The 25,581-nt window shown below is 36.0% G+C and overlaps 1 protein-coding gene and 1 long non-coding RNA gene across 8 annotated transcripts in view; one reads left to right on the forward strand and one right to left on the reverse strand.

The window, feature by feature from the left end:
* Nucleotides 1-25,581, reverse strand: part of CATSPERT (catsper channel auxiliary subunit tau) — a 197,608-nt gene that overhangs the window by 81,040 nt on the left and 90,987 nt on the right. For all 7 annotated transcript variants that reach the window (XM_077154705.1, XM_077154704.1, XM_077154706.1 and 4 more), the window contains one exon: nucleotides 24,322-24,606. In XM_077154705.1, coding sequence (XP_077010820.1) covers nucleotides 24,322-24,606 — 285 coding nt within the window. The remainder of the gene's footprint in view (nucleotides 1-24,321; nucleotides 24,607-25,581) is intronic.
* The window catches only part of LOC143677970 (uncharacterized), a 92,948-nt gene that overhangs the window by 42,723 nt on the left and 24,644 nt on the right, over nucleotides 1-25,581 (forward strand). The gene's annotated exons all lie outside the window — the stretch shown is intronic.

The following is a 25,581-nucleotide window of genomic DNA, read 5'->3' on the forward strand; positions in this document are numbered from 1 at the left end:
TTATTTTTGTGTACTATTAGTCTAATCCTAGGATGTTTGGACTCCCCCCACCCCAAAAAGAAAAACAGACACAGTTACCTCACTATGGTTGTCTGTGCCCTATCTATGTGTTTTGTCAATTCTGTAAATCACACAGATATTGTCTAATGGCCTAGATAAAATTAACTAATTATTGACATTGTCTTATTATTTGGTTAAATAAAATTTTATCATATTTTAAATTTAAATTTAAAATTCACAAAATTTTAAGTAATTTTGTAATTTTAAAAACCTTAAAATTTAAGTGGTAGGATAATGTTACTAAGAAAATGATAAATATAACAGAAGAGGGAAAAGCTGGCTAACTCAAAGAGAGAGTAAATTAAATGTCTTTTATATTTGAAAAAATAAAAAAAATTACTTAAAGATGAATTAGATATATCTAAGCTGTGCATTTGGAAAACACATAAATTCTCTTATCCATCTTCTAAGACGGTGGGTATAAAAACTAAAATTCTCAAAACTAAGGAGAAGAAGCCTGAAGCTAAGAACGTCGCTGACAGTAGCAAGGTTAAGAGTAACCACAGGACAAATCATCCAACAAATGAATGATTCATAGCAGCCAAAATCAGTTATATCTAGAGGAATTAGTAGATATTCCCAATCTACAATGTATTCCAAGAAAGCTCTGTCCAATAGGGCATACCTACTTCTAAATCCAAAATTCTAAATAAATAAATGAAGGTTCTTGCTAATGTCACAAAGCTGGTTTTGGTGACAAGAACTGTGACCCACAGTGGTTTCAAATATGTCAAATACCCAGGTATTACCCTATATAATGAAGAACTGTCTTGAAAGCTGTTAAGCCATGGCAAAAAGTCCTTCAGTTAGCTCATGGGAAAACTGGAACCATCCTAACGATCCCTACTGGCCACCACAGAGGCAAGCAAGTGGTTTATCTGTAGCACTAATTGGTTGCTTGTTGGACCTCATAGTTCCTTAGCAGAATTCCTCTGTGTAGAACATGTCAGAAACTCATCATTGCCACCTGCCAAAACTGTCATTAAAGATGTTAAAATACCAAATCATCTCAATAATTCTTCTTTCAAGAAGAAGAAACCTGATAAACCTAGAACAACAAGAAAATAAGATCTTCTTCACGTAAAAAGAGAAATGAATTTATGAAGCAGTATAAAACAGATCAAAAAGTGGTGAAACCATAACTTCTATGAAAATTCAAAGCTGTTCCTCAGCTCAGGACTACCTGTGTTTTGTTGTTTTCTCTCTAAAATGAGTCTATCCTCACAAAATAATGTTCTAAATTTCTTGCCTAAATATCTAATTAAAATAATTAAAACATCAAAAATAAAAACACATATGATTATATTTTCTCTAACTCAATTTTTTAAAATATTGGCAGTTTTTCTGAAAATATCTATGAATATAATTTAGAAATTAAATTAAAAATTAAAATTAAACATTTTAAATTAAATTTTTAATTTTTAGTTAAGATTTTTTTAATTATCAGAATTTCTATTTTTAAAACCAATAAAAGACAAATTGTCTAATAAGAATATATGCCTAAAATGTCTTGTGCAATTAACCACATTTTGGATCATTAGAGGAGGACCAGAACACAGCAAAGTAAAATTCACATATATATATATATATATATATATATATATATATATATATATATATATATATATATATATATATATATATATATATATATTCAAAGATCAAACTGCATATACATTCCATCTATCTCATAAAATGGACTTGGAAAACAAGCTCACCTACCCTTTAGTAAACAGATACCACCAAGTAAGAATTATCAGTTGATATATGAACATTCTCAGATTAAATGAGGATAAACAATTGAATCAAAATTTAAACCAGATATAAAATTAAATTAAATTGTTAACTTAATTTTAATATCCATATTAGTGGAATATATTTAGAGTATGGCCAACAAAGAATACCAAAAAACACAAAATCCATCTACTAGTTTTATATATAGGATTGATTTTAGTATTATTAATATGATGTAGTTGACAATTATTTGAGCTTTGTAAAGAACCCAGATTTAGTGGTGAAAAATTGAGCAGCTAAGGAAAATAATAATTATGGTATTTAAAAACACATTAAACTTGTAAAACATCACAAATCTACCAAAAACTTAAAAGAAAAACTAAATTGTTTTGTCTTCAAAACAGTAATATAGAGTGATGTGAGCAAGACGGTGGAATAAGAAAGTACTGAGCTCTGTCTTTCCACAGAAACATTGGAAAACCAGGAGAAACTGGAAAAAAGAACTTTCTCAGAGCCCTGGAAAACATTTCTGTAGTAACTAGGCAAGTGCCAAATCAAGAAAAAGGCAACTTAAAAATGGTAAGAAAACCTCATGACACCTATATTGACCCTACCTCTATCCACTCCTTGGCTTGGTGCAGCAACAGGCTACCTACCCAGCATGAGTCCCTGGTCCTAGGTTCCAGACAGAACACAGTAACCTTTATGTGCATATTGGAGTAGATGTACGTCTGTATCAGTAAGTCAGGTGGCAGGCTGAAGGACTGATGCAGGACACTCAACACTGTCTCACTGGTCTCATAACTAGCTCTGGACATAGAAGTAGTTAGCAGGGCTTCTAAAATACCAAAAGAAAATAATTGAACTGCAGCTCCTGAATCAAAGGATTATAGGACCAGGAGAAAGGCCTTGAGTTTTCTTGGGAAAATTGGAGCATTCAGAGTAGATGTATGTACGTTGTTCAGCTCTGGGAACCTCAGTTTACAACAGTCCTAGAACTGCGCATGTGCATGGCACTCAGCCACACTTCAGCTCTGAGAAAATGCTGACCTGAACAGCTGGGTCACATCTGCCCCAAATCCATGAAGGCATAATGCTGATCTGCTGCCACAGCTCCAACTATGAGCACAAAGGGCCCCATGCTTTAGACCAGCGCACACTAGTGTTATGCCCCCTAGACTAGTGCATCTGCACAGCTACATACTCCCTGGCGGCTAGGCACCCATGTTTACAAGCATCAGCATAACATCCCCAATCTACACCTATACCTGCCCAGAAACAAATCACTGCACTGAGTGCCCCACCCCATACCCTGCTTCCTGCTGTACAACCATCCCACAAATGCAAGGCTTTAGTCTACTGAAAAAAAATCAACTCCCAAAGTAAATCAATCAAGATATTTACATGCCATGAAGACAGCAGAAGATCACTAAGCATATCACAATGCAGACAGATATAGCCCTGCCTAATGACCAAATTAAAACACCAGAGGAGACACAGATGTTAGAACAACTAATCAAAGATGTTCATACAACTCTATTTAATAAAATAAGTGGGATAGCAAATGGCATAAAGGAGATCAAGAAAACAGTAGAAGAGCATAAAAAGGAATGTGAATAAATAGAAAAATAGCAGATATCCAGAGACTAAAGACTCTGTTGACCAAATAAAAAACATACTAGAGGCACATAACAGCAGATTTGAAGAAACAAAAGAAAGAATAACTACATGTCCACCATATGGAGGACAAGATAACTGATTTTGAACACTCAAAACAGCAAATGGCAAAAAAGATGGAAAAATTTGAATTGGATCCCAGGAAAATGATAGACCAAACAAAATACACAAATATAAGAATCATTGGTGTCCCAGAAGGAGAAGAGAAGAGTAAAGGGCTAGGAAGAGTAGTTGAGGACATAATGGGGGAAAATCCCCCAACCCTTATAAAGGACATAAATATACAAGTCAAAGAAGCCCAACAAATTCAAAACACAATAAATCCAAACAAGCCTTCCCTAAGACACATACTAGTCAGTTTGTAAAATGTTGAAGAGAAACAGAAAATTCTGAAAGCAGCAAGAAGAAAACAATCTACTACATAAAGGGAAGTCACATATGACTGAGTTCAGACTACTCAACTGGCACCATGGAGGGGAGAAAGCAGTGGTATGATATATTTAAGATCCTGAAAGAGAAAGATTTCCAGCCAAGAATTCTGTATCCAGCCAAATTGTCCTTCAAAACTGAGGGAGAGATTAGAATTTTCACAGACAAACAAATCCTTAAAGAAACTGTTAACAAGAGACTGGCCCTACAAGAAATAATAAAGGGAGTTCTGCCAGTTGAAAAAAAAAAAGACAGGAAAGGGAGATCCAGAGGAGGGCATAGAAGTGAAGAGTACCAAAGCACAACTTAAAGGATAAAAAGAGGAAAAGGGAAAAGAATATATAGATCTGACAAATATAATAAAAAAGATAAGATGGATTCAAGAAACACCTTTTCACTAATAACTTTGAATTGAATGGACTAAACTTACCAATTAAAAGGTACAGATTGGCAGAATGGATTAACAAATATAATCCAGCTATATGATGCTTACAAGAGACTCATTTTAGACACAAGGATACAAATAGATTGAAAGTGAAAGGATGGAAAAAGATCTTCCACACAAATTGTAACCAAAAGAAAGCAGGAGTACCTATACTAATATCACATAAAATAGACTTTAAATGTAAAGACACCATAAAAGAAAAAGAAAGACACAATATATTAATCAAATTGGCAACTCACCAAGAAGATATAACAATCATAAATGCATATGCTCCCAATCAAGGAACTCCAAAGTACATGAGACTGACATTGGCAAAACTAAAGGAAGTGATAGATGTTTCAACAATAGTAGGAGACTTCAATACACCATTCTCCTCTATAGATAGAACAACCAGACAAAAGATCAATGAGGAAATAAAGAAGTTAAAGAACGTGATAAATGAATTAGACCTAACAGATATATGCAGGTCATTGCACCCCAAAGCACAAGGATATACATTCTTTTCTACTGCTCATGGAACATTCTGCAGGATAGATCATATTCTGTGTTACAAACAGGTCTTTATAAATTTAAAAACTTGAAATTATTCAAAACACTTTATCTGATCACAATGGAAAGAAGCTGGATCTCAATAACCACCAAAGAACAAGAACATTCACAAATATGGAAATAACACACTCTTAAACAACCAGTGGGTCAAAGAGGAAATTGCTAGAGAAATCAGTAGCTATCTGGAGACAAACAAAAATAAGAATACAACTTATCAGAACTTATGGTATGCAGCAAAGGCTGTGCTGAGAGGGAAATTTATTGCCCTAAACGCCTACATTAAAAAGCAAGAAAGAGCAAAAATTGAGGACTTAACTTCTCACCTGGAGGAACTTGAGAAAGAACAGCAAACTAATCTCAAAGCAAATAGAAGAAGAGAAATAACAAAGAGTAAAGCAGAGTTAAATGAGTGAGAGAAAAAAAGAACAATAGAAAGAATAAATAGAGCCAAAAGTTGGTTCTTTGAGAAAAATGAATAAAATTGATGGGCTACTAGCAAGACTGACAAAGAAAATAAGAAGAGAGAGGATGCAAATAAACAAAATCAGAAATGAGAAGGGGCGCATAAACACAGACCATGAAGAAATAAAAGAAATCATAAGAAGATATTATGAACAACCAATGCCAACAAACTAGACAACTTAGATGAAATGGACAAATTCTTGGAAACATACAAACAAGCTACACTGACTCATGAAGAAATAGAAGATCTCAACAAACCAACCCCAAGTAGAGAGATTCAATCAGTCATCAAAAATCTTTCTACAGTTAATTTCTTTTTTTTCCGTTAATTAAAAAAAAAAAAAAGAGAAGGGATAATTGGAGCTGAAGGGATACAGACTGTACAACGGGACTGGATATAAAAACTCAGAAATGGACAGCACAATACTACCCAATTGTAATGCAATTATGTTAAAACACTGAATGAAGCTGCATGTGAGGTATAGGTTTTTTGTTTTTGTTTTTTTTGTTTTTTTTTTCTTTCTATTATTGTTTTAATTCTTACTCTGTTGTCTTTTTATTTCTTTTTCTAAATCGATGCAAATGTACTAAGAAATGATGAACATGCAACTATGTGATGTTATTAAGAATTACTGATTGTACATGTAGATTGGAATGATTTCTAATTGTTTTGTTAATTCTTTTTTTAATTAATAAAAAAAAATTAAAAAAAAAAGAGAAAAAAAAAATCTTTCTACAAAGAAAAGCCCAGGGCCTGATGGGGAATTTTATCACAGGGGAATTTTATCAAACATTCCAAAAGGAACTAACACCAATCCTACTCAAACTTTTCCAAAAAATTGAGGAAAAAGAAACTCTACCTAACTCATTTTATGAAGCTAAAATCATTTTAATACCAAAACTGGACAAAGATGCTATAAGAAAGGAAAACTACAGGCCAATCTCCCTAATGAACATAGATGCAAAAATTCTCAATAAAATATTAGCAAATGGAATCCAACAACACGTTAAAAGAATTATATACCACGACCAAGGGGCTTTATACCAGAATACAAGGATGGTTCAACACAAGAAAATTAATGTAATACAGCACATTAACAATCGAATGGGAAAAATCACATGATCATCTTGATTGATGCTGAAAAAGCATTCAACAAAATTCAACATCCTTTTCTGCTAAAAATACCACAAAAGATAGGAATCAAAGGTAACTACCTCAATATGATAAAGGAAATAAATGAAAAATCAATAGCCAGCATTGCACTCAATGGAGAGAAACTGAAAGCTTTCCCTCTAAGATCAAGAATGAGACAAGGATGCCCACTGTCACCACTATTATTCAACATTGTGCTGGAAGTTCTAGCTAGAGCAATCAGGCAGGACAAAGAAATAAAAGGCATCCAAACTGGAAAGGATGAAGTAAAATTCTCACTATTTGCAGATGACATGATACTATACTTGGAAGATCCTGAGAAATCTACAGCAAAGTTATTTGAGCTAATTAACAAAGTCAGCAGGGTGGCAAGATATAAAATTAATGTGCAGATATCAGTAAAATTTCTATACACAAGCAATGACCTAACTGAGGTCAGTTAAGGAAAAAATTCCATTCAAAATAACAACTAAAAGAATCAAGTACTTAGGAATGAACTTAACTAGGGACATAAAGACTTGTACCCAGAAAACTACACAATATTGTTAAAAGAAATCAAAGAAGACCTAACAGGTGGAAAGACATTCCCTGCTCATGGATAGAAAGGCTAAATATAGTTAAGATGCCAATTCTCCCCAAATTGATCTACAGATTCAACACAGTACCAATCAAATTTCCAACAACCTACTTTGAAAAGCTGGTTACCAAATTCATCTGGAAGGGAAAGAGACCCCAAATAGCTAAAAACATCCTGAAAAAGAAGAACAAAGTGGGAAGATTAACACTCCCTGACTTTAAAACCTATTATAAAGCCACTGTGGTCAAAACAGCATGGTACTGGCACAAAGATAGAAGCATTGACCAATGCAACCGAATTGAGAGTGCAGAAATAGACCACCAAATCCATGGTCAACTGATTTTTGACAAAGCCCCCAAATCCTCTGAACTGGGACAAAATAGTCTTTGCAATAAATGTACATGGAAGAACTGGATATCAATAAACAAAAGAATAAAAGAGGATCCCTATCTTACATCCTACACAAAAGTTAACTCAAAGTTGATCAAGCACCTAAATATAAGAACTAGCACCATAAAGCTTCTAGAATAAAATGTAGGGAAACATCTTCAAGACCTAGTAATAGGAGGTAGCTTCCTAAACTTTACACCCAAAGCACAAGCAACAAAAGAAAAAAATAGATAAATGGGAACTCTTCAAAATCAAATGCTTCTGCACCTCAAAAGACTTTTTCAAAAAGGTGAAGTGGCAGTCAACTCAATGGAGAAAATATTTGGAAATCACATATCAGACAAAGGTTTGATATCCTGTATACAAAAAGACATCGTACAACTCAAGAACAAAAGAAAAAAACTGATTATACACTGTGCTAAAAATATGAATAAGCATTTTTCTGAAGAGCAAATACAGATGGCTCAAAAGCACATGGAGAGATGCTCACTTTCATTGGCTATAAGGGAAATGCAGATCAAGACTACACTGAGATACCACCTCACACCTTTAAGAATGGCTGCTATTAAACAAACAGGGAACTATAAATGTTGAAAAGGATGTGGAGATATTGGGACACTTATGCACTGCTGGTAGGAATGTATAATGCTGTATCCACTATGGAAGACTGTTTGGCAGTTCTTTAGGAAACTAAATACCAAGTTACCCTATGACCCCGCAATAGCACTCCTTGGTATATACCTAGAAGAGTTGAAAGCAATGACACAAACAGAGATTTGCACACTAATGTTCATAGCAGCATTATTCACAATTGCCAAAAGATGGACACAAACCAAATGCCGATCAACAGAAGAGTGAATTAACAAAATGTAGTATATAAATATGATGGAATATTATGCAGCAGTAAGATGAAATGACATCCTGAAGCACATGACAAAATGGATAAGCCTTGAGGACATAATGCTGAGTGAAATAAGCCAGACACACAAAAAAGATAGATAGTGTGTGATTCACTTTTATGACCATAGTAAAGGGAAAATCAGAGGCTTATAATACAGAATATAGGGGATTAGTGACACACAGGTGCTAGAGATGGGTAAACAGTTAGCTAATGAGGTTGAACTCTAATGTAAAGGAATAGATAGAAGTGAAATGAAGGTGGTTCTCTAGGGGGTCTATACGTAATATTACCATATTGAAGATGAACAAGATTGAAAGGCATTGTACAGGACATATACTACATGTCCCACTGATTAACACTGGAAATATAAATTAGTTCTTGCAAGAACTGCTTCAAAGGTATGATTCATGTACAAAGAGTGCTTAAGTTCAGGCTACAGGAACAAAACTGTTATTCCATGCTATGGGCTATGTTTAAAAAGGAAAACATCAGCATTTCCACAGCAACAGCAGAGGTAAATAATGCGGAGAGGGACAAAAGCTAAAAGGAGGTTTAGATTTCTTACTTGGCAAGGGTAAGTTTATTGGTTTTCCTTCTCTTGGGAACAATGAAATTATCTAAAATTGAGAGTATTGATGGTCTCCGGACTTTGGACACTATAAATGATCCCTGATGAATGCATGTGGCTGAAGGATGTGCGACTGAGAAGTATATTGGTGAACAATGGTGTATATTTATGAACAAATGTTGTGCTGTTACAAAAAAGGAACAAAGTCTTGAGGCAAGCAACGACGTAAATGAACGTCTGGGACATATGATGAGGCAAAATAAGCCAGAAACAAAAGAAGAACAGTGGTATGGTCTCCTTTAGAAAATGCTTACAAGAAAACAGGGACCTAGATTGTAAGCTTTTATAGCAGACACATTTAGTCTGGAGAGGTAATTATTATTTCTGGATTTTGAGAGGCTGTTTTATATATATATCCTGATATTTAGAGATAAGAACAAAGACAATCAGGTTGGGGTTAAAATAATTCAGAACACAAGGGTAAGGAAGACAATGTCTATGTTTTAGAGCCACACATACTCTTTGAGACCAAAGGAAGAAAGGCTTATCTGGTCTGGAACTGAAATTTTCTGTAGCACATAATTGAACTCAACCTATCTGTATAGCTTATTTGAACAACTGAAACACGGGGAGCCCATTATAAGAAAGAGGTCCTTTAATCCTGTATGGCTTAATGTAATGCCTGGATACATCCTAGAGTATATTAAGTAGATAATCAAAAAGTATTGGCAAAGCCCCTTGAGAGATGGCAGAAAAAATATGGAACTATTAAACTTTAACAACAGGAAATCCCTTGATACAGTGCCAGACTATAGGGACACGCAAATCAATAGGCCATGCCTTTGATCTTGAGGCTTACCCTTATGAAGATTATGGAGGTAGTGGAGAAGCTTAGCCTACCTATAGGTATGCCTAAGAGTTACTTCTGGAGGACTGCTTTTCTTGCTCAAATGTGGCCTCTCTCTCTCTGAAGCTCAACTCTGCAAGTGAAATCATTGTCATCCCCCCTACATGGGACATGATATCCAGGGGTGAAGGTCTCCCTGGCGACATGGGAGATGACTCCCAGGGATGAATCCAGCCCTGGCACCATGGTATCAACAATCCCATCCTGACCAAAAGGGGGAAAAGAAGTGTAACCAATAAAGCACCGGTTGCAGAGAGTTTAAGTAGAGTTGAGAGGCTACTCTGAGGTTGCTCTTAGGCAAGCTTCAGTTAGACATTGCTACCTATCATAATCTTCCAAACCAGGACCATTGCGACAATCCTAAAGAACACCTAGGTCAATATATAATATTCCACAAGGGTTCCAATATTCTAGTTTAATTTTCCAGAAACCTACAACCTCCAGGTGGGTCCCTGGACCAGAGGAGACCTGAAAGGTAGAGGACCCAGCCTCTCCAGAACATTAGGTAGTTCCATCTCCCTACCCCATATTAGTGACAGACCCTTCCAACATGAAAAAGTTAGAATGGCCATAGTCCAAACACCCCTAAAGAGAAGGATAGAAAGATCAAAGGTGATGGTGGAGTTATACAGAGAAGATAGGAATTAACAAATGAATATGACTGCAGAACCATTACATTGATATCTCTTTTAGTCTCTAACATCTTAGAGCAACTAGTAGTAAAAACCTAAAATTGTGGAATTGTAACCCATGTCAAACTCTGAAATATGGTCTACAACTAATTGTGGTATGATACATTGAAATTTATTGCTTTTTTGTATATATATGTTATTTTTTCACAAAAAAGAAAGAAAATAAAGTCTATTATGGTGATAAAAAATATTTACACCTTCTAGCCTCCTCTATTCTGGAGCAGATAGAAGGAAAAGTCCGCGAGGATCATATGGTAGCCCATGACAAACTCTAGGGTCTCCCTGTAATTACTTGTTGAAAAGTGCTTTGAAAACTGTTGCTTTTTTATTTATTTGCTTTGTATATATGTTATACTATATAATAAAAAAGTTAAAAAAATAAATAAATAAGAGAACTGAGCCTAAGAGACATGCAGGGCACCATCAAAAGTACCAATATACACATTATGTGAACCCCAGAAGGAGAAGAAAAAGAGAAAGGGGCAGAAGGAATATTTAAGAAACAATGGTGGAAAACTTCCCAAATGTAATGAAAAACATGGATATGTACCCTCAAGAAGCACAAACCCCAAGCAAGATACATTCAAATGGAACTACGTCCAGATACATAGTAATCAAACTATTCAATACCACAAAGAAAGTTCTGAAGATGGAAGAGAAAATCAATGAGTTATGTACAAGGGAATCCCTAAAAAAGTAAATGCCTTTATTTTTTTCATCAGAACCCATAGAGGCTAGAAGGCAGTGGGACAAAATCTTTAAAGTGCGGAAAGAAAATATTTGCCAACTAAGAATTTTATGAGTGGTGAGACTTTCTTTCAAAAATTAAGGAGATATTAAGACATTTAAAGAGAAACAAAAGCTGAGGGAGTTCATTGTGACTACAAGTAATGCTAAATGAAGTTCTTCATATTGAAAAGCTACTAGACAGTGGTCTAAAGCAGCATAAAGAAATAAAAACCTCCAATAAAAGGAACTGTTTTTAGTTTTCTAGCTGCCAAAGCAAATACCATGCAATGGATTGGCTTAAACAATGGGAATTTGTTAGCTCACAATTTTGAGGCTACAAGAAGTCCAAATCAAGCCCTCTTGAAGGCAATGCTTTCTTCCCTAAACTGGCATTCTGGGACTGGCTGCCACTGATCCTTGATCATGGGTTCCTCTGTCACATGGCAATGTACAGGGTGGCTTTTCCGGTTCCACTGACTTTCAGCTTCTGGCTACTCCCTCTGTGGTTTTTTTTCCATCTAAATTTCATTCTGTGTATAAAGAACTCCACTAATATGATTAAGACCCATCCTGACTGAGCTGGGCCACACTTTAACTGAATTAAAAGATCCTACTTATAATGGGTTCACATCTACAAGAATGGATTAAGTTTAAGAATGTGTTTTTCTGTGGGTACATATCTCCGAACTACCAGAGAAACCATATGGGTAATTAAAAATACCAGTAGTATTGCATTATATATTTTTTGGTATGTAACTCTACTTCTTAATGTTTTACAGGTTCTATATGCAAATACATAAAAAGTGATGATAAATCTATGTTTTTTTACATAGTGTAAGATATAATTTAAAACAAGTACCAAAAAAAGTTTGCTTGCCATTGAAATTAAGGTGGCATCAACCCAGTTATGATTGTCATAGATGTATGATGTAAAATTTTAATCCCATGGTAACTACACAGAAAATAAGTGAACTTAGGTTTAGAAGGTAGTGAAAAGGGGCTCAAAATGGTACAATACAAAAAATCAAATAAATATAAAAGCAGGCATTAAAAAAAGAATTCAGGGTCAGAAAAGGTATAAGGCTTACAAAGACAAAATAGCAAAATGGCAGAGGAAAGTTAAGCATTATTTATCAGTAGTGACTACATGTAAATGAACTGAACTTTCCAAATGGCAGAGGATGGTAGAAAGGCTGAAAAAGCATGACCCAACTATATGCTGTCTACAAGAGACTCACCTTAAATTCAAAAACACAAATAGGTTGAAAGTAAAAGAATGGGGAAAAATATAGTATACAAATATTAATCAAAAGAGAGCATGGATAGCTATATAATGTCAGATAAAATAGACTTTAAGTTAAAAACTGTTATGAGGGACAAAGAAGGTCACTATATACTGCTAAAGACAGCAGTTCAACAAGAAGACATAACAATTATAAGTATATACACACCCAATGGAAAAGCCTCAAAATATATGAAGCAAATAATGATGGTATATAAGGGAGAAATAGACAGTCCTAACTTATTTGTAGGTGACTCTAGTGTACCATTTTCAATAATGGGTAGAATAGAAGTCAGAAGGTCAATAAGAAAATAGAAAACCCAAATGACATAATAAACCAACTAGATCTAACAGACATACATAGAACAATTCACCCAATAGCAGCAGAATATACATCCTTCTTTTAGTGCACATGGACCATTTTCAAGGATAGACCATATGTTAGATCACAAAGCAAATTTCAATAAATTTAATAATATTGAAATCATATGATGCATCTTTTCTGACCACAATGGGATGAAGTTAGAAATGAATAACAGAGGGATAAATGGAAAATTCACAAATATATGGACATTAAACAAGGTACTCTTAAAATACCAGTGGGTCAAAGAAGAAATCACAAGGGAAATTAGGAAATATCTGAAGGTGAATGAAAATAAAAACACAACATACCAAAACTTATGAGGTACAGAAAAGGCAGTGTAAGAGGGAAATTTATAGCTCTAAAATCTTACTTTAAAGAGAGGAAAGCTCTCAAATCAGAGATCTAACCTCACAACTAGAGGGTCCATAAGGGAAAAATAACAAAGATTAGAGCAGAGAGAAATGAAGTAGAAGAATAAAAAAATAAGAGTGGATCAATAAAATCAAAACTTGATTCTCTGAAAAATCAATGAAGTCAACAAACCTTTAGTCAGACATTGAAGAATAAAGGATAGAGGACACAAATAATTGAAATAAAATTTTAAAGTGGGATCATGACTGTTCTAGTTTGCTAGCTAATGGAATGCCATATACCAGAAATGGAATGGCTTTTAAAAAAAGGAATTTGTTAAGTTGCTAGTTTTCAGTTCTAAGACTGAAAATGTCCAAATTAAAGCAAGGCTATAGAAATGTCCAGTATAAGGCATCCAGGAAAAGATACCTTGGTTCAAGAATAACGATAACATTCAGGATTTCTCTCAACTGGAAAGGCACATGGTGAACATGGCAACATCTGTTAGTTCCCTGTCCAGGCTTCTTGTTTCATGAAGCTCTCCTGGGAACATACTCCTTCTTCATCCCCAAAGGTCTCTGACTGCGTGGGCTCTCATGGTTCTCATGGCTCTCTGCTTTGTCATGGCTCTGTACAAATGGTTCCCTCTTAAAGGGCTTCAGTAAGCAACTGCACCTTGAATGGGTGGAGACACACCTCCATGGAAACCATCTAATCAAAAGTTACTACCCACAGGGGGCGGGCCGCGGTGGCTCAGCGGGCAAAGTGCTTGCCTGCCATGCCGGAACACCTCGGTTCGATTCCCGGCCCCAGCCCATGTAAAAAACAAACAAACAAACAAAATACAATAAAACAAGAAAATGTTTAAAGATGTTTCCCTTTCTTCCTCCCTTCCTTCCTTCCATCCTTCCTTCCTTCTCTCTGTCTTTCCTTCCCTTCCTCCCTCTCTCTTTAAAAAAAAAAAAAAAAAAAAAAGTTACTACCCACAATTGGGTGAGTCACATCTCCATTGATAATCAAAAAGCTCCCACCCAGCAATATTGAATGAGGATTAAAAGACATGGTTTTTCTAGGGTACACCACAGATTCAAACCAGCACAATGACTACTAACCCCACAGAAACAGAAGGACTATAAGCAAAAGTATGCCAACACATTAGATAATCTAGATGAAATGGTCAAATCTGAGAAACAAACTACCTAAATGGACCCAAAAAGAAATAGAAGATCTCAACGGACTAATAAGTAAAAAGATTGAATCAGTATTCAAAAACCACCAAACAAAGAAAAACCCAGGACCAGATGGTGAATCCACAGGTTAATTTTAGAAACATTCCAAGATGAATTAACACCAATCCTACTCAAATACTTCAAAAAAACTGAAGAGGAGGAACACTCCCCAACTCATTCTGTGAGGCCAAAATTACCCTAATACCAAAGATAAAGATACCACAAGAAAAGAAAATTACAGGCCAATATCCCTGATGAATATATATGCAAAAATTCTAAACAAAATATTAGCACAATAGCACAATAAAAGAAGTATACATACAAATAAGTGTGATTTTTCCCCAAGTATGCAATGGTGCTTCAATATAACAAAATCAATTAATGTAATATACTAAATTAACTGAATGAAGAAAAAAAAACATATGATCCTCACAATTGGCACACAAAAGGTGTTTGACAAAATTCTGAACCTTGCTTGATAAAAACACTCAGAAAACTAGAAAGAGAAGGAAACTTCCTCAATATGATAAAGGACATAGATGAAAATCCCACAGTTACCATCATATGCAGTGGTGAAAGACTGAAAGTTTTCCCTCTAAGATCAGGAACAAGATAATGATGCCCACCATCACCAGTGTTATTCAACAGTGTCATTCAAATTGGAAAGGGAGATCCGAAACTTTCGCAATTTGCAGAAGAAATGATCTTTTATATACAAAATCATTAAAAGTCCACAACAAGCTACTAGAGCTAGTACATGAATTCAACGAAACACAGGATCATTAAGCAAAAATTAGTTGTGGTTTTGTACACTAGTAAAAAACAATCTGAAGAGGAAATGAAGAGAAATATTCCATTTACAAGAACAACTAAAAGCATGAAATATCTAGGAAGAAATTTAACGAACAATGTAAAGGATTTGTACACAGAAAACTACAAGACATTGCTAAAAGTAATCAAATAAGACCTAAAAAAAGAGAAGGGCATTCTGTGCTTATGAACTGGAAGATTAAATATTAAGATATCCATTTCTACCCAAGGTGATTCACGATTCAATGTAATCCAAATAAAAATTCCAACAGTCTTCTTTGCAGAAATGGGAAAGCCAATCATTAAATTTGTATGGAAAAGTAAGGAACCCTGTATAGCCATAGCCATCCTGACAAAAAAGAGCTACGTTGGAGGACTCAAAACTTCCCATTCTTAAAATATATTGCAAAACACAGTAATCAACATGTCATGGGGGTGGGCCAGGTGGCTCAATGGCAGAGTTCTCTCCTGCCATGCCGGAGACCCGGGTTCAATTCCTGGTGCCTAACCATGTTAACTAAAAAAAAAAAAAAAAAAAAAAGCATGGATGAAGGTAGAATTATGCAGAGAAGATCGGGTTTAACAAATGAGTATGAGCACTGAATCAGTATATTGATATTTCTTTTGGTCTCCAGTACCTTACAGCAGCTAGAAATAAAAACCTAAAATTGTGGAATTGTAACCCAATCAAATTCTGGAATCTATTCTACAACTAATTGTTGCAGTGTATTTTGAAATGTATTGCTTTTTTTTTTTGTATATGTGCTATTTTTCACAAAAAAGAAAAAATAGAGAAGGAAGAGCATAATAGAGAAGATAGGATTTAACAAATGAATATTTAACAAATGAGTATGACTGCTGAATCAATATATTGAAATTCCTTTTGGTCTCCAGTGTCTTGGAGCAGCTAGAAGAAAGAATGAAAAATTGTGGAACTGTAACCTATACCAAACTTTAAAATCTGTTGTATAACTACTTGTTAAAATGTACAAGGAAATTTCGGTATATGTTATTTTTCACAATAAAAACAACATTTAGAAAACAGCATGGGGTTGGCACAAGGAAAGACACATATAACAATGGAATAGAATTGAGAATTCAGACATCAACCTTCATATCTATAACCAACAGATTTTTGACAAGTCAACTCAATTGGGAAAGAATAATCTCCGCAACAAATGATGCTGGGAAAACTGGATCTCTATTTGCAAAAGAACGAACATGGCCCCATGCCTCACAACATATACAAAACTCAACTCAAAATGGCTCAAAGACCTAAACACAATAACCAGAACTATAAGACTTCCAGCATAAAACATAAGGAATCATCTTACAGATCTTGTGGTAGGCAATAATGTCTTAGACTTTTTATCCAAAGCACAAGCAAAAAATAGAAAAAAATAAAGAAATGGGACCTTATTAAAATTAAAAACTTTCATGTATCAAATGATTTTATCATGAAAGTAAAAAGAACATACCTGGGTGATATCAATATCATCAACATGGCAATATAAACAGCTACCGAAAATCTCTCCCCAGAGACTCAAAAAAAAAAAGGGGGGGACAATTCTCATTTGTTCAGAACTCTGAAGGAAAGCATTGACTGGAGAAGGATCTTACAAATATTGAACCAAAGAAAGTCAAAAATATCAAGTAGAAAATATCCTTCCCAGACTGGCCAGTCCCCTCCCCTTACCCTCAGTTGGTCTTACACAACCTGGGAAGTGTACAGAAGCAGCAGGAGTCTCTCCCAACTCCCACTGGGGACACAGGCTGTAAAGTTCTCACAGCAGTGAGACAGATCCCTACCTATATCCAGACAAAGGGACCCAAGCCCACAAAGTCCCATGGCAGAACATAAGCTGTGGGGGAGAGTGGAATACAAAAGTGTAGCAAGGAGGAATTTCCAAAATGGAGGAGCAGGGAGGGAACAACAAAGTCTTCTCTAAAAGCAGCGAATAGCCAGGCAACAAGTATCCAAATCAACTCTTTGGGGACCTGGGGTACAGGGGAGGATATTTCAAGATCCAGGCCAATGAGCAATGAAGAGAAAATGGGGACAGAGAATGTGGGTCTTGGAGCCATCCCTACCCTTGAGGGAAATAGCAGTTGATGGCCCCATCCTTGCCTGGGGGGTGTCCTCTACCACAAGAAAAGTGGGGCCACAGCCCCACATTAAGCCAGATTTTGGATGGCAAAGTGAGTGCACAGGGACCCTGCAGTTTCAGCCCTGCCTAGTCAGACACAGCCTGGGTTCCAGAATGTAAACAGGTTCTGAGGATGGTTAAGTCACCAAACAGTGCCATCTGCTGGACAGACTGCAAAATGCAGGGGAATTGCAGGGCTTTTCAGAGCCTCTCCAGACCTTATCCCAGGCCCACTGAAACTTGTCTACACCTCCTGCATGGGAAACAGGCCCTGTTTTTGCTGAGAAATATGGATTAACCAACTGTCAAATCAGAAGACTAAAACAAACCTAGGTCTTGCTGTCCAGTGAAAAGCAGAGCATTGCTGGGCTGGCTGCTGGCTAGGGGAGTATAACCTCAAGTTCCCCAGCTTGAGTTCTTTTCACAGGGGAACCTGGGAATCACCAGACACATTATGCCCACAGGTGGGGTCTCAGACAAGTGGACAGTGCTCACATCCTGTCCTTGGAGTTGGCGGCTTCCAGCACACACGGAGAACTGCAGCCTTGACTGTATTGTTACCTGGTTGGGTAGTCTAAGAGACTACTGGATAGGAGGATGTAGAACTCAAATGAGAGAACTGTGCCATCTTATAGGTGATTTATCAGTGTACAGGCAATAGTTGAAGCCAGATGACAGACAATATAAAGTTCTTATCAAGACACCAAGACATGATTGATGGGTACATCCCAGTGCCTCAAATTCCTGACTATTGGTGTGGGTTGGTAGCTTGATCTCTCCCAGTCAGCAAGTACTTTCATCCTGTGGGACTACAGAAATACTTAAAATCTTCAACTTCTGGCAGATTATGATTTCAGTCCTTTCTGTAGCCACACAATATTCCACCATATGTATAAGCATAGATCGCCATTCTACTTCTCAATGTATCCTTCAGCCCCCTCCATCCACTGGGCATCATGGCCAATGTCCAAAGTAACAATCCATATCTCACAATATCCTCATTTAGTTGTACAATCATCAACACTCTCAATGTTAGAAATAACCAGTAAACGCACCCTGACCAAACAGAAAATCCAAACCTTCCCTAACTCTTGTCTCCCCCTCTCTCCAATTATTTACCCCTGGTATTGCTGTGGTACAGTTGATATCTTCCTGGTAAATACACATATAGCATACAATAACTTTCCACCTATACCCCTCTGTTATTGACTCTTTGTACAAGACTCATGTCTTTGACGTGCCTCATGAAAGAACTTATTTATATGTGTAAGGTTAATTGGTGGGATACTTGGCTCTATAGAACTCCTTTTAATAACGTTCCCCTTCAGTATGGTAATATTACTTATAAACCCACCAATGAACTGCCTTCTCTGCCTTATTATAAGGTAATATCCATTACCTTACATTGAAGTTCAACCTCATTACCTAACCATTCACCCATCTCCAGCTTCTGTGTATCCCTAGGTTCCCTATATTCTATATTATAAGCCTCTGAGTTAACCTTTACCAAGGTCATAACAGTAAAATCCTACAGTATCTATCCTTTGTGTCTAGCTTATTTTCCTCAGCATTATGTCCCCAATGTTCATCCACGTTGTCATAAGTCTCTGGACCTCATTTTGTCTTACTGCTGCATAATATTCCATACATATATAGCACAATTTGTTTATCCACTCTTCTATTGATGGGCACTTGGAAAGTTTACATCTTTGACAATTGCAAATAATGCTGCTATGAACATCAGTGTGCAAATGTCTGTTTGTGTCACTGCTTTCAGTTCTTCTGGATATATACCGAGGACTGGTACTGCCGGGTTGTAGGGCAACTCATATTTAGTCTTCTAAGGAACCATCAAACTGTACCATTATACATTTCCACCAGCAGTGAATGTGTTCCAATTTCTCCACATCCTCTCCAACATTTATAATTTCCTGTTCGTTTAATAACAGCCATTCTTATAGATATGAGGTGATATCTCATAGTCTTGATCTAAATTTCCCTTATAGTTAATGAAAATGGACATCTCTACATGTGATTTTTAGCCATCTGTGTTTGTTCTTCAGAAAAATGTATAATTGGGTTGTTTGTTATTTTGTTGTTAAGTCTGCCTCACTCTTATAAGGAAAATTGTGATGGCATTTAGGGTTCACCCAAATAGCTCAGCATAATCTCCCCATCTTGATATTCTTAATATATAACATTTGCAAAATCTTTGCCATAAATGGTAATATTTATAGGTTCTAGAGATTAGGAGCTGTTTTCTTTGGGGAGCAATATTCAGCCTACTATAGGACATTTAAGCCCAAAACAGTGCATGTGTGTTTGTTACATTAAATATAAATGGTCTAAACACTCCCATTTAAAGCCCTAATCTGTCATTTAAGAAGTCTGGATACCCTATAGTAAAGATCACATATAAAGTCACACAGAGAGGGAGAGGCCCAGACATCCCAGGATCCTAGTTAGGATCAGCTGTCCATCCAATTCCCACCACCCAGACAACAGACATATGAGATACGAATCTTGGAGATAATCTAGTCCAGTAGAGTTGCCAGATGGCTGCAGCCCTAGCTGACACTGGATGGAGCAGAACATTCCAGCCAAGTGCAGTCAACCCACCAAATTTTGAAAGAGAGTAAAAATGTTTTAGATACTAGGTTTGGGGGGTGCTTTGTTATGCAACTAAATAGAAATTGGTACCTGAAGATGGGTTGCTGTTATAATAAAAACTTTACACATTTTTGTTTAGATACTAGGTTTGGGGGCTGCATGGGAGGCAAAACCTGGAAGACTTTCAAGGAGCCTGTTGGTGAACTGGAAGAACAAGAAGGAAATTTTTATTGGAGGCTGGAAAACTGCAACAAATATTATATAGTAGCAGAAAGTTTAGCAATACTACTGCATGTACTAACGTGGAAAATAGAAAGTATATCTAATGAACTTGAGGATTTGGATAAGGAGATTATCAGATGGAATGCTGAAAGTGCCAAATGGCTTCTTTGAACTATGAATTACAAAATATAAATAGAGAGGTAAACTAAAAAAGGAACTCTCCTGTTTTCAAAAAAAAAGAAGAAAACATTTGTTGTTGGTGAAAAATAAAACTTTTTCATCCCCACCTCTTCTGATCAAGGATTCTCAAAGTAAGAACAAAGACAGGTCAAAGATCAAATCTAAGGAATAAGCAATAAAATGTAATTTCAGAGTCAAGATCACAAGAGTATGGCTACAAGACTTGTTGTTAAAACTTTCAACAGGTTTAAGTGGTACCTCACCCATTCACTGACACAGAAAAGCTTCTAAGAAGCTTCTCAGACCCTTTCTGCTAGACAGGACAGCTTCTAAGATTCTTAAGACTATTGCCCATAGCACCCTGATACTCAGCCCAAGCTATACAAGGGACTATGCTGAAGATATTTAAGAGTATAACATTTGACTCATTGAGGAGATTAGAATTTTAATTCAGGAAGCTCACAAAACTTCTAAGAGAATCATAGCATCTTGGACTATAAGGAAGAGGGGCAGCTTAAAATGAAAAGAAGTCTTGAACTCCCAATGTCCAACAGATAGACATAGGCTGCAAAGATACTCAGCTACATATATAAGCCCTTTATTTTGGAAAAAGAAGGATTATTCAGAAGATAAAGCCAAGATCCAAGGGCAGAGCCAAGAGTTTCAAAATTATGGCCCACAGCTATATGCCTCACCTTTTCCCTCTACCTTTGAAATGTGCCTAATTCCAGGTTTACAGTTCCTGATTCACTATTATATGTAGGGGATAGAAAACCGGTGTCTTCACTTCACAGGTATTCAGATTGAGGGGAGTCACACCTAAGGAGCTTCATCTACCCGGACTTGATTTAGATGATGAAAGCCTGTGCTTCAAGCCTGAGCCTATGCAGTAACAGCATGTGACTCTGAAGATCATAAAAGGGGAGTGAGTATATTTTGCATGGGGGAGGACTATGAATTATTTGAGGCTAAAAAGGTAACCTCTGGTAATTAATCTCCAAATATGATCCCTAATGAACAACACCTCCCAAGACTCATGACCTGTAGCTCCTCCTAATATGGAATGAGGGCTGAGACAGTGATATCCTTTAACTAACAGAATGCAGAGGAAATGACTCTGTGCTAGTTCCAAACTTTTCTTAAGAGGCCCTGAAGCTTCAGTTGTTGTATTGTGGGAGGCCATGTAACTCAGCTGCCCAGTTAGGTAGGCCACATGAAAATACCACATGGAAAGGGAGGAATTCGTAATACTACATGCAGAGAGAGAAAGTGAGAGAGAGAGAGACAGAAACAGACAGACCAATCCACATGTGCACACATACAAATCTTGGACAGCTAAGCCCAGTCTTATAAGAGTTCACCCTGTTCCTGCTTTGTAGACTATCTGTTCACATCATGGACGATGATTCTGGGAGCTTTCTACCTCCTTCTCTTTCCAAGAATGGTGAGATTGGTTTGGGATATGAGAGGACTGGCTTGTGCTGTCCTGGGCCTCACAAAAGCCAGCCAGACCAGGAGAGCTGGCTCAATACAACTTCAGTGGACCAGAGCTTCAGGTTGTCTGAGGCTTGACCCAAGTCCCAGCCCTGCTTGCCATTTGCTGCATGATCTTGGGCAAGTCTCACTGCCTTTCTGTGCCTCAGTGTCCTCATCTGTTACATAGGAACATGTACACTCCCCGTGTGAGTGATGTCATTGACATTGGCCTTACACCCCTCTGCCACTCCCCCAAACTTTCAAAACTCCCTTTGATACTCCCCAGTAAGCTGACACTGTCTTTCCCCTCACCACACAATTGTAACTGGAGTCCTTATTTTAGAATCAGCTGTGAGATCTGTGGAATGGCTGCCCCCTCTCAAGGTTGCTGCCCGCCCCACCACAGACTTCTCCAAGTCCAGCCCCTTTGGCCTTCCCTGCTTCTGAGGTGAAGCTGGGCCTCAGCCCCCTGCTCCTGGTGCTGGCTGCTGAGCCACTAGCCTCACTTCTCACAGGCTGCGCATCAGCAAAGTAATCATTTTTCAGATTTACAAGCATTAAATATTTTAATTAAAACAAAATTCCAGGGGTGGTCCCCAGTGGCTCAGTGGCAGAGTTCTCATCTGCCATGCCAGAGACCCAGGTTCGATTCCTGGTGCCTACCCAAGCAAAAAAAAATTTCCAGTCCAATTGAACTCCAAGATGACTACTACAATTCGAGCCAACATCAAATGGAGCAGAACTGCCCAGCCTGGCACGGACAACCCTTCCACAGCATCTTGAGAGGTAGCAAAATTGTTGTTTTAAGGCTCTAAGTTTTAGGGTGGTTTGTTACACAGCAACAAATAAGTCACTTATCAAATGGAAACTGAATATTTTAGAATTTGCACTAAATATAATAAAGAAATTAAAAGGCAAACTACAAACTATGGAAAAGTATGTCCTAAAAATATCCATAAAATAAAAAGAGCTCATTATAAAATCAAAACAAAATCACCAAGTCCTCAACAGAAAAATAAAGGGCATGATTTGTCTACTCATAGCAGAGGAAATCAAAATGGCTAGTAAGCATGAGAAGGTTTTTACCATCCTTAAAAGAACATTAATACTCAAATACCATCAGTGAGAATGTAAAGTGGCACTATTTTTACTGGAAAGCAATTTGGCAACATGCCATTTCTCTGAATAAATGAGATAACCACAGACCCAAATAAATAGTTAAGTAAAGGGATGCTAATTTCAAACTTAATATCTAACAATATGGCAACTGTTTAAAAAATTGTGGAATAGCCATATGTAAGGATATTCAGCACCTTATACATTTTTAAGAAAATTCAGACAATATGCTCATAATATGTTAAGTTTTTAGAAAATGTAGTATAAAATTATAGTTTGGTCCAAGTTTTTAAAAATATATAAAAGATTATGCATAATAAAACCTGAAAGGAAACAGAAAGGTTAACTATTGTAGTAGAATTATAGCTACTATTAGTTTTTTATGCTTTTCTTCATTTTCTATAATGACTATGTATTACTTGCACACTCAGTAAAACAATAAAACCATAAACAAGGAAATAGGTCTGGAGATGTAGATGCCCAAGCTTGTCAAAGTATTTGGAAGCAGAACCTTATTAAAACTTAGATTCTTTCTGACTTGTATACCTTTTTACATTGCTTCATGTGCTACCTCAACAGTGATTCAAATAAGGTTTAAAGATCTAAGTAGAATAATTACCATTTTGAGAAAGGCTTTACTCTGATGTACCCTTAAATGTGCATATCATTCTTATTTAAAACCATAAATTACTTTTAACAGGGAGAACATATGCTATTTCCTATAACACAACAGTTTTATTAAAATTTTCCACTGATATAACTTCCTGGGTTTTTAATTTTTCCTTTAATTTACATTTTATCATTGTAAAACTTCCAGTTGAATTTCCCACAAAACCCATGTGACAAAGTAATCTCAGATCACTGATTCTTCTTCAGTTTTTTGCTTCTCATTTGATTAGTATAATAAGTTATTTATGGATGCTTAATATACTTAGACACATTTCCATGTGGAAACATTTGAATGCCTTATGCATTTATTTGTATTTAGCTTTAAAAAATAAATTATTTTGCTTTTCCTAGTCTGATAATTCTAAGATGAGGGCAGACACCTTTAGTTCTGGTCTAACTTTAGTTCAAGGTCTTTTTTTGGATCTTGACTTTGAAAGCTACCTTCTGATTTTGAATCTGGAGAAATTAGGTTTGTGGTCGTCTTTCTAGCTAAGCCTACACTGTTACTTTGGCACCTAATTTCTATTGAAGACGAATCTAAGTTTCTCCTCCTTATTCCACCTGGATTTATACATATACTTCTGAACTTTACCTCTGAGTGAGATGAGTTTGTTTTAAAAGGGCTTGGATATCTATCTGTCAAATTTACTTCTAACGAAGACAATTCATTTTTCACTTTTCCATCATTGATTTCTGGTACAGCTTCAGTTTGGAGTTCTTGTGAATATGGTTTGTTCTCTGGGGACAAAATGTTTATCCAAGGTTGTATTTGTTTTCTTGATTCATCACTTATAGGAGGAATAGCATTTGAATCATCTTGGTACGACTGGTTCAGAGTTGGCAGAGTTAGGCCTTTCTTAGCATCATTATCCGGTAACTAGAAAATATTTCAATAAAGTAAGCTACCAATTAATCACTATTGACTATAAAACGTTCAAAATTAATAAAACTGGAGTTAAAATCAATTTAATACTTATATTTATCATATAAATAATCTATATATTATTATATTCCTTACTAAATATGAATTGAAACATTCATAAGCCTGGTTATACCTATTCTCTACTTGTCTGAAATCATGGACTATGAAATATCCATAAAAATGATCACACTATTATAAAACAGTGATTCTCATATGTCCTGGTTTTATAAATCAGTAATATCTATATTTAAAAAGGAAATCTGAGGGTCTGATATTTTATTGTCATTATATGATCACCAGAATATCACAAAATAGTCTTAATAGCAAAGTAATGCACAAAAATGGTATCATTAAAAAAAGAAACTTTGTTAAGCTAAATAAATTTAGCTTTATGAAATATTCTCTATATGCCTTTTCCCTTTCTCTCCCTTAGTATTGGAGAAAACAATAAGACGGCATGGTATGTGGGAACCACTGTTGCTAAGGATGGAAATCTTAAATCCCATTTATCAAACAGTATAAAATAACCTTTCACTCTTTTTTTTATTTTACACAGGGATTTCACTGCTTTAAGGAATGAATAGCTTATGTAAAATTAGCTGAAAAGCAAATTATATTATGTGAGCTCTATATTCTACTGATTACTTTCATAAATACATAATATTCAATGGGAAAAGTTTACAATATATTAAATTTGGTGAGAAACAGCAAAGAATTTGGTTAGGTTTGTGGTATCCTTTTCTAAGATCATTATGGTAAACTTCATACTTTTTTTCTTATGTATTTCCCCCATCTTCATAAGTATTTCTTTTTACTTTTTTTATTGTGGGAAAACATACATAGCATAAAATTGACCATGTATTTTTAAATGTTACTATTTTATGCTGAAGCTTCTCTTTCAGGACTGTAATTTGACTTACATGAATTGTG

Source organism: Tamandua tetradactyla, chromosome 3, assembly GCF_023851605.1.
Source record: "Tamandua tetradactyla isolate mTamTet1 chromosome 3, mTamTet1.pri, whole genome shotgun sequence".
NCBI lineage: Eukaryota > Metazoa > Chordata > Mammalia > Pilosa > Myrmecophagidae > Tamandua > Tamandua tetradactyla.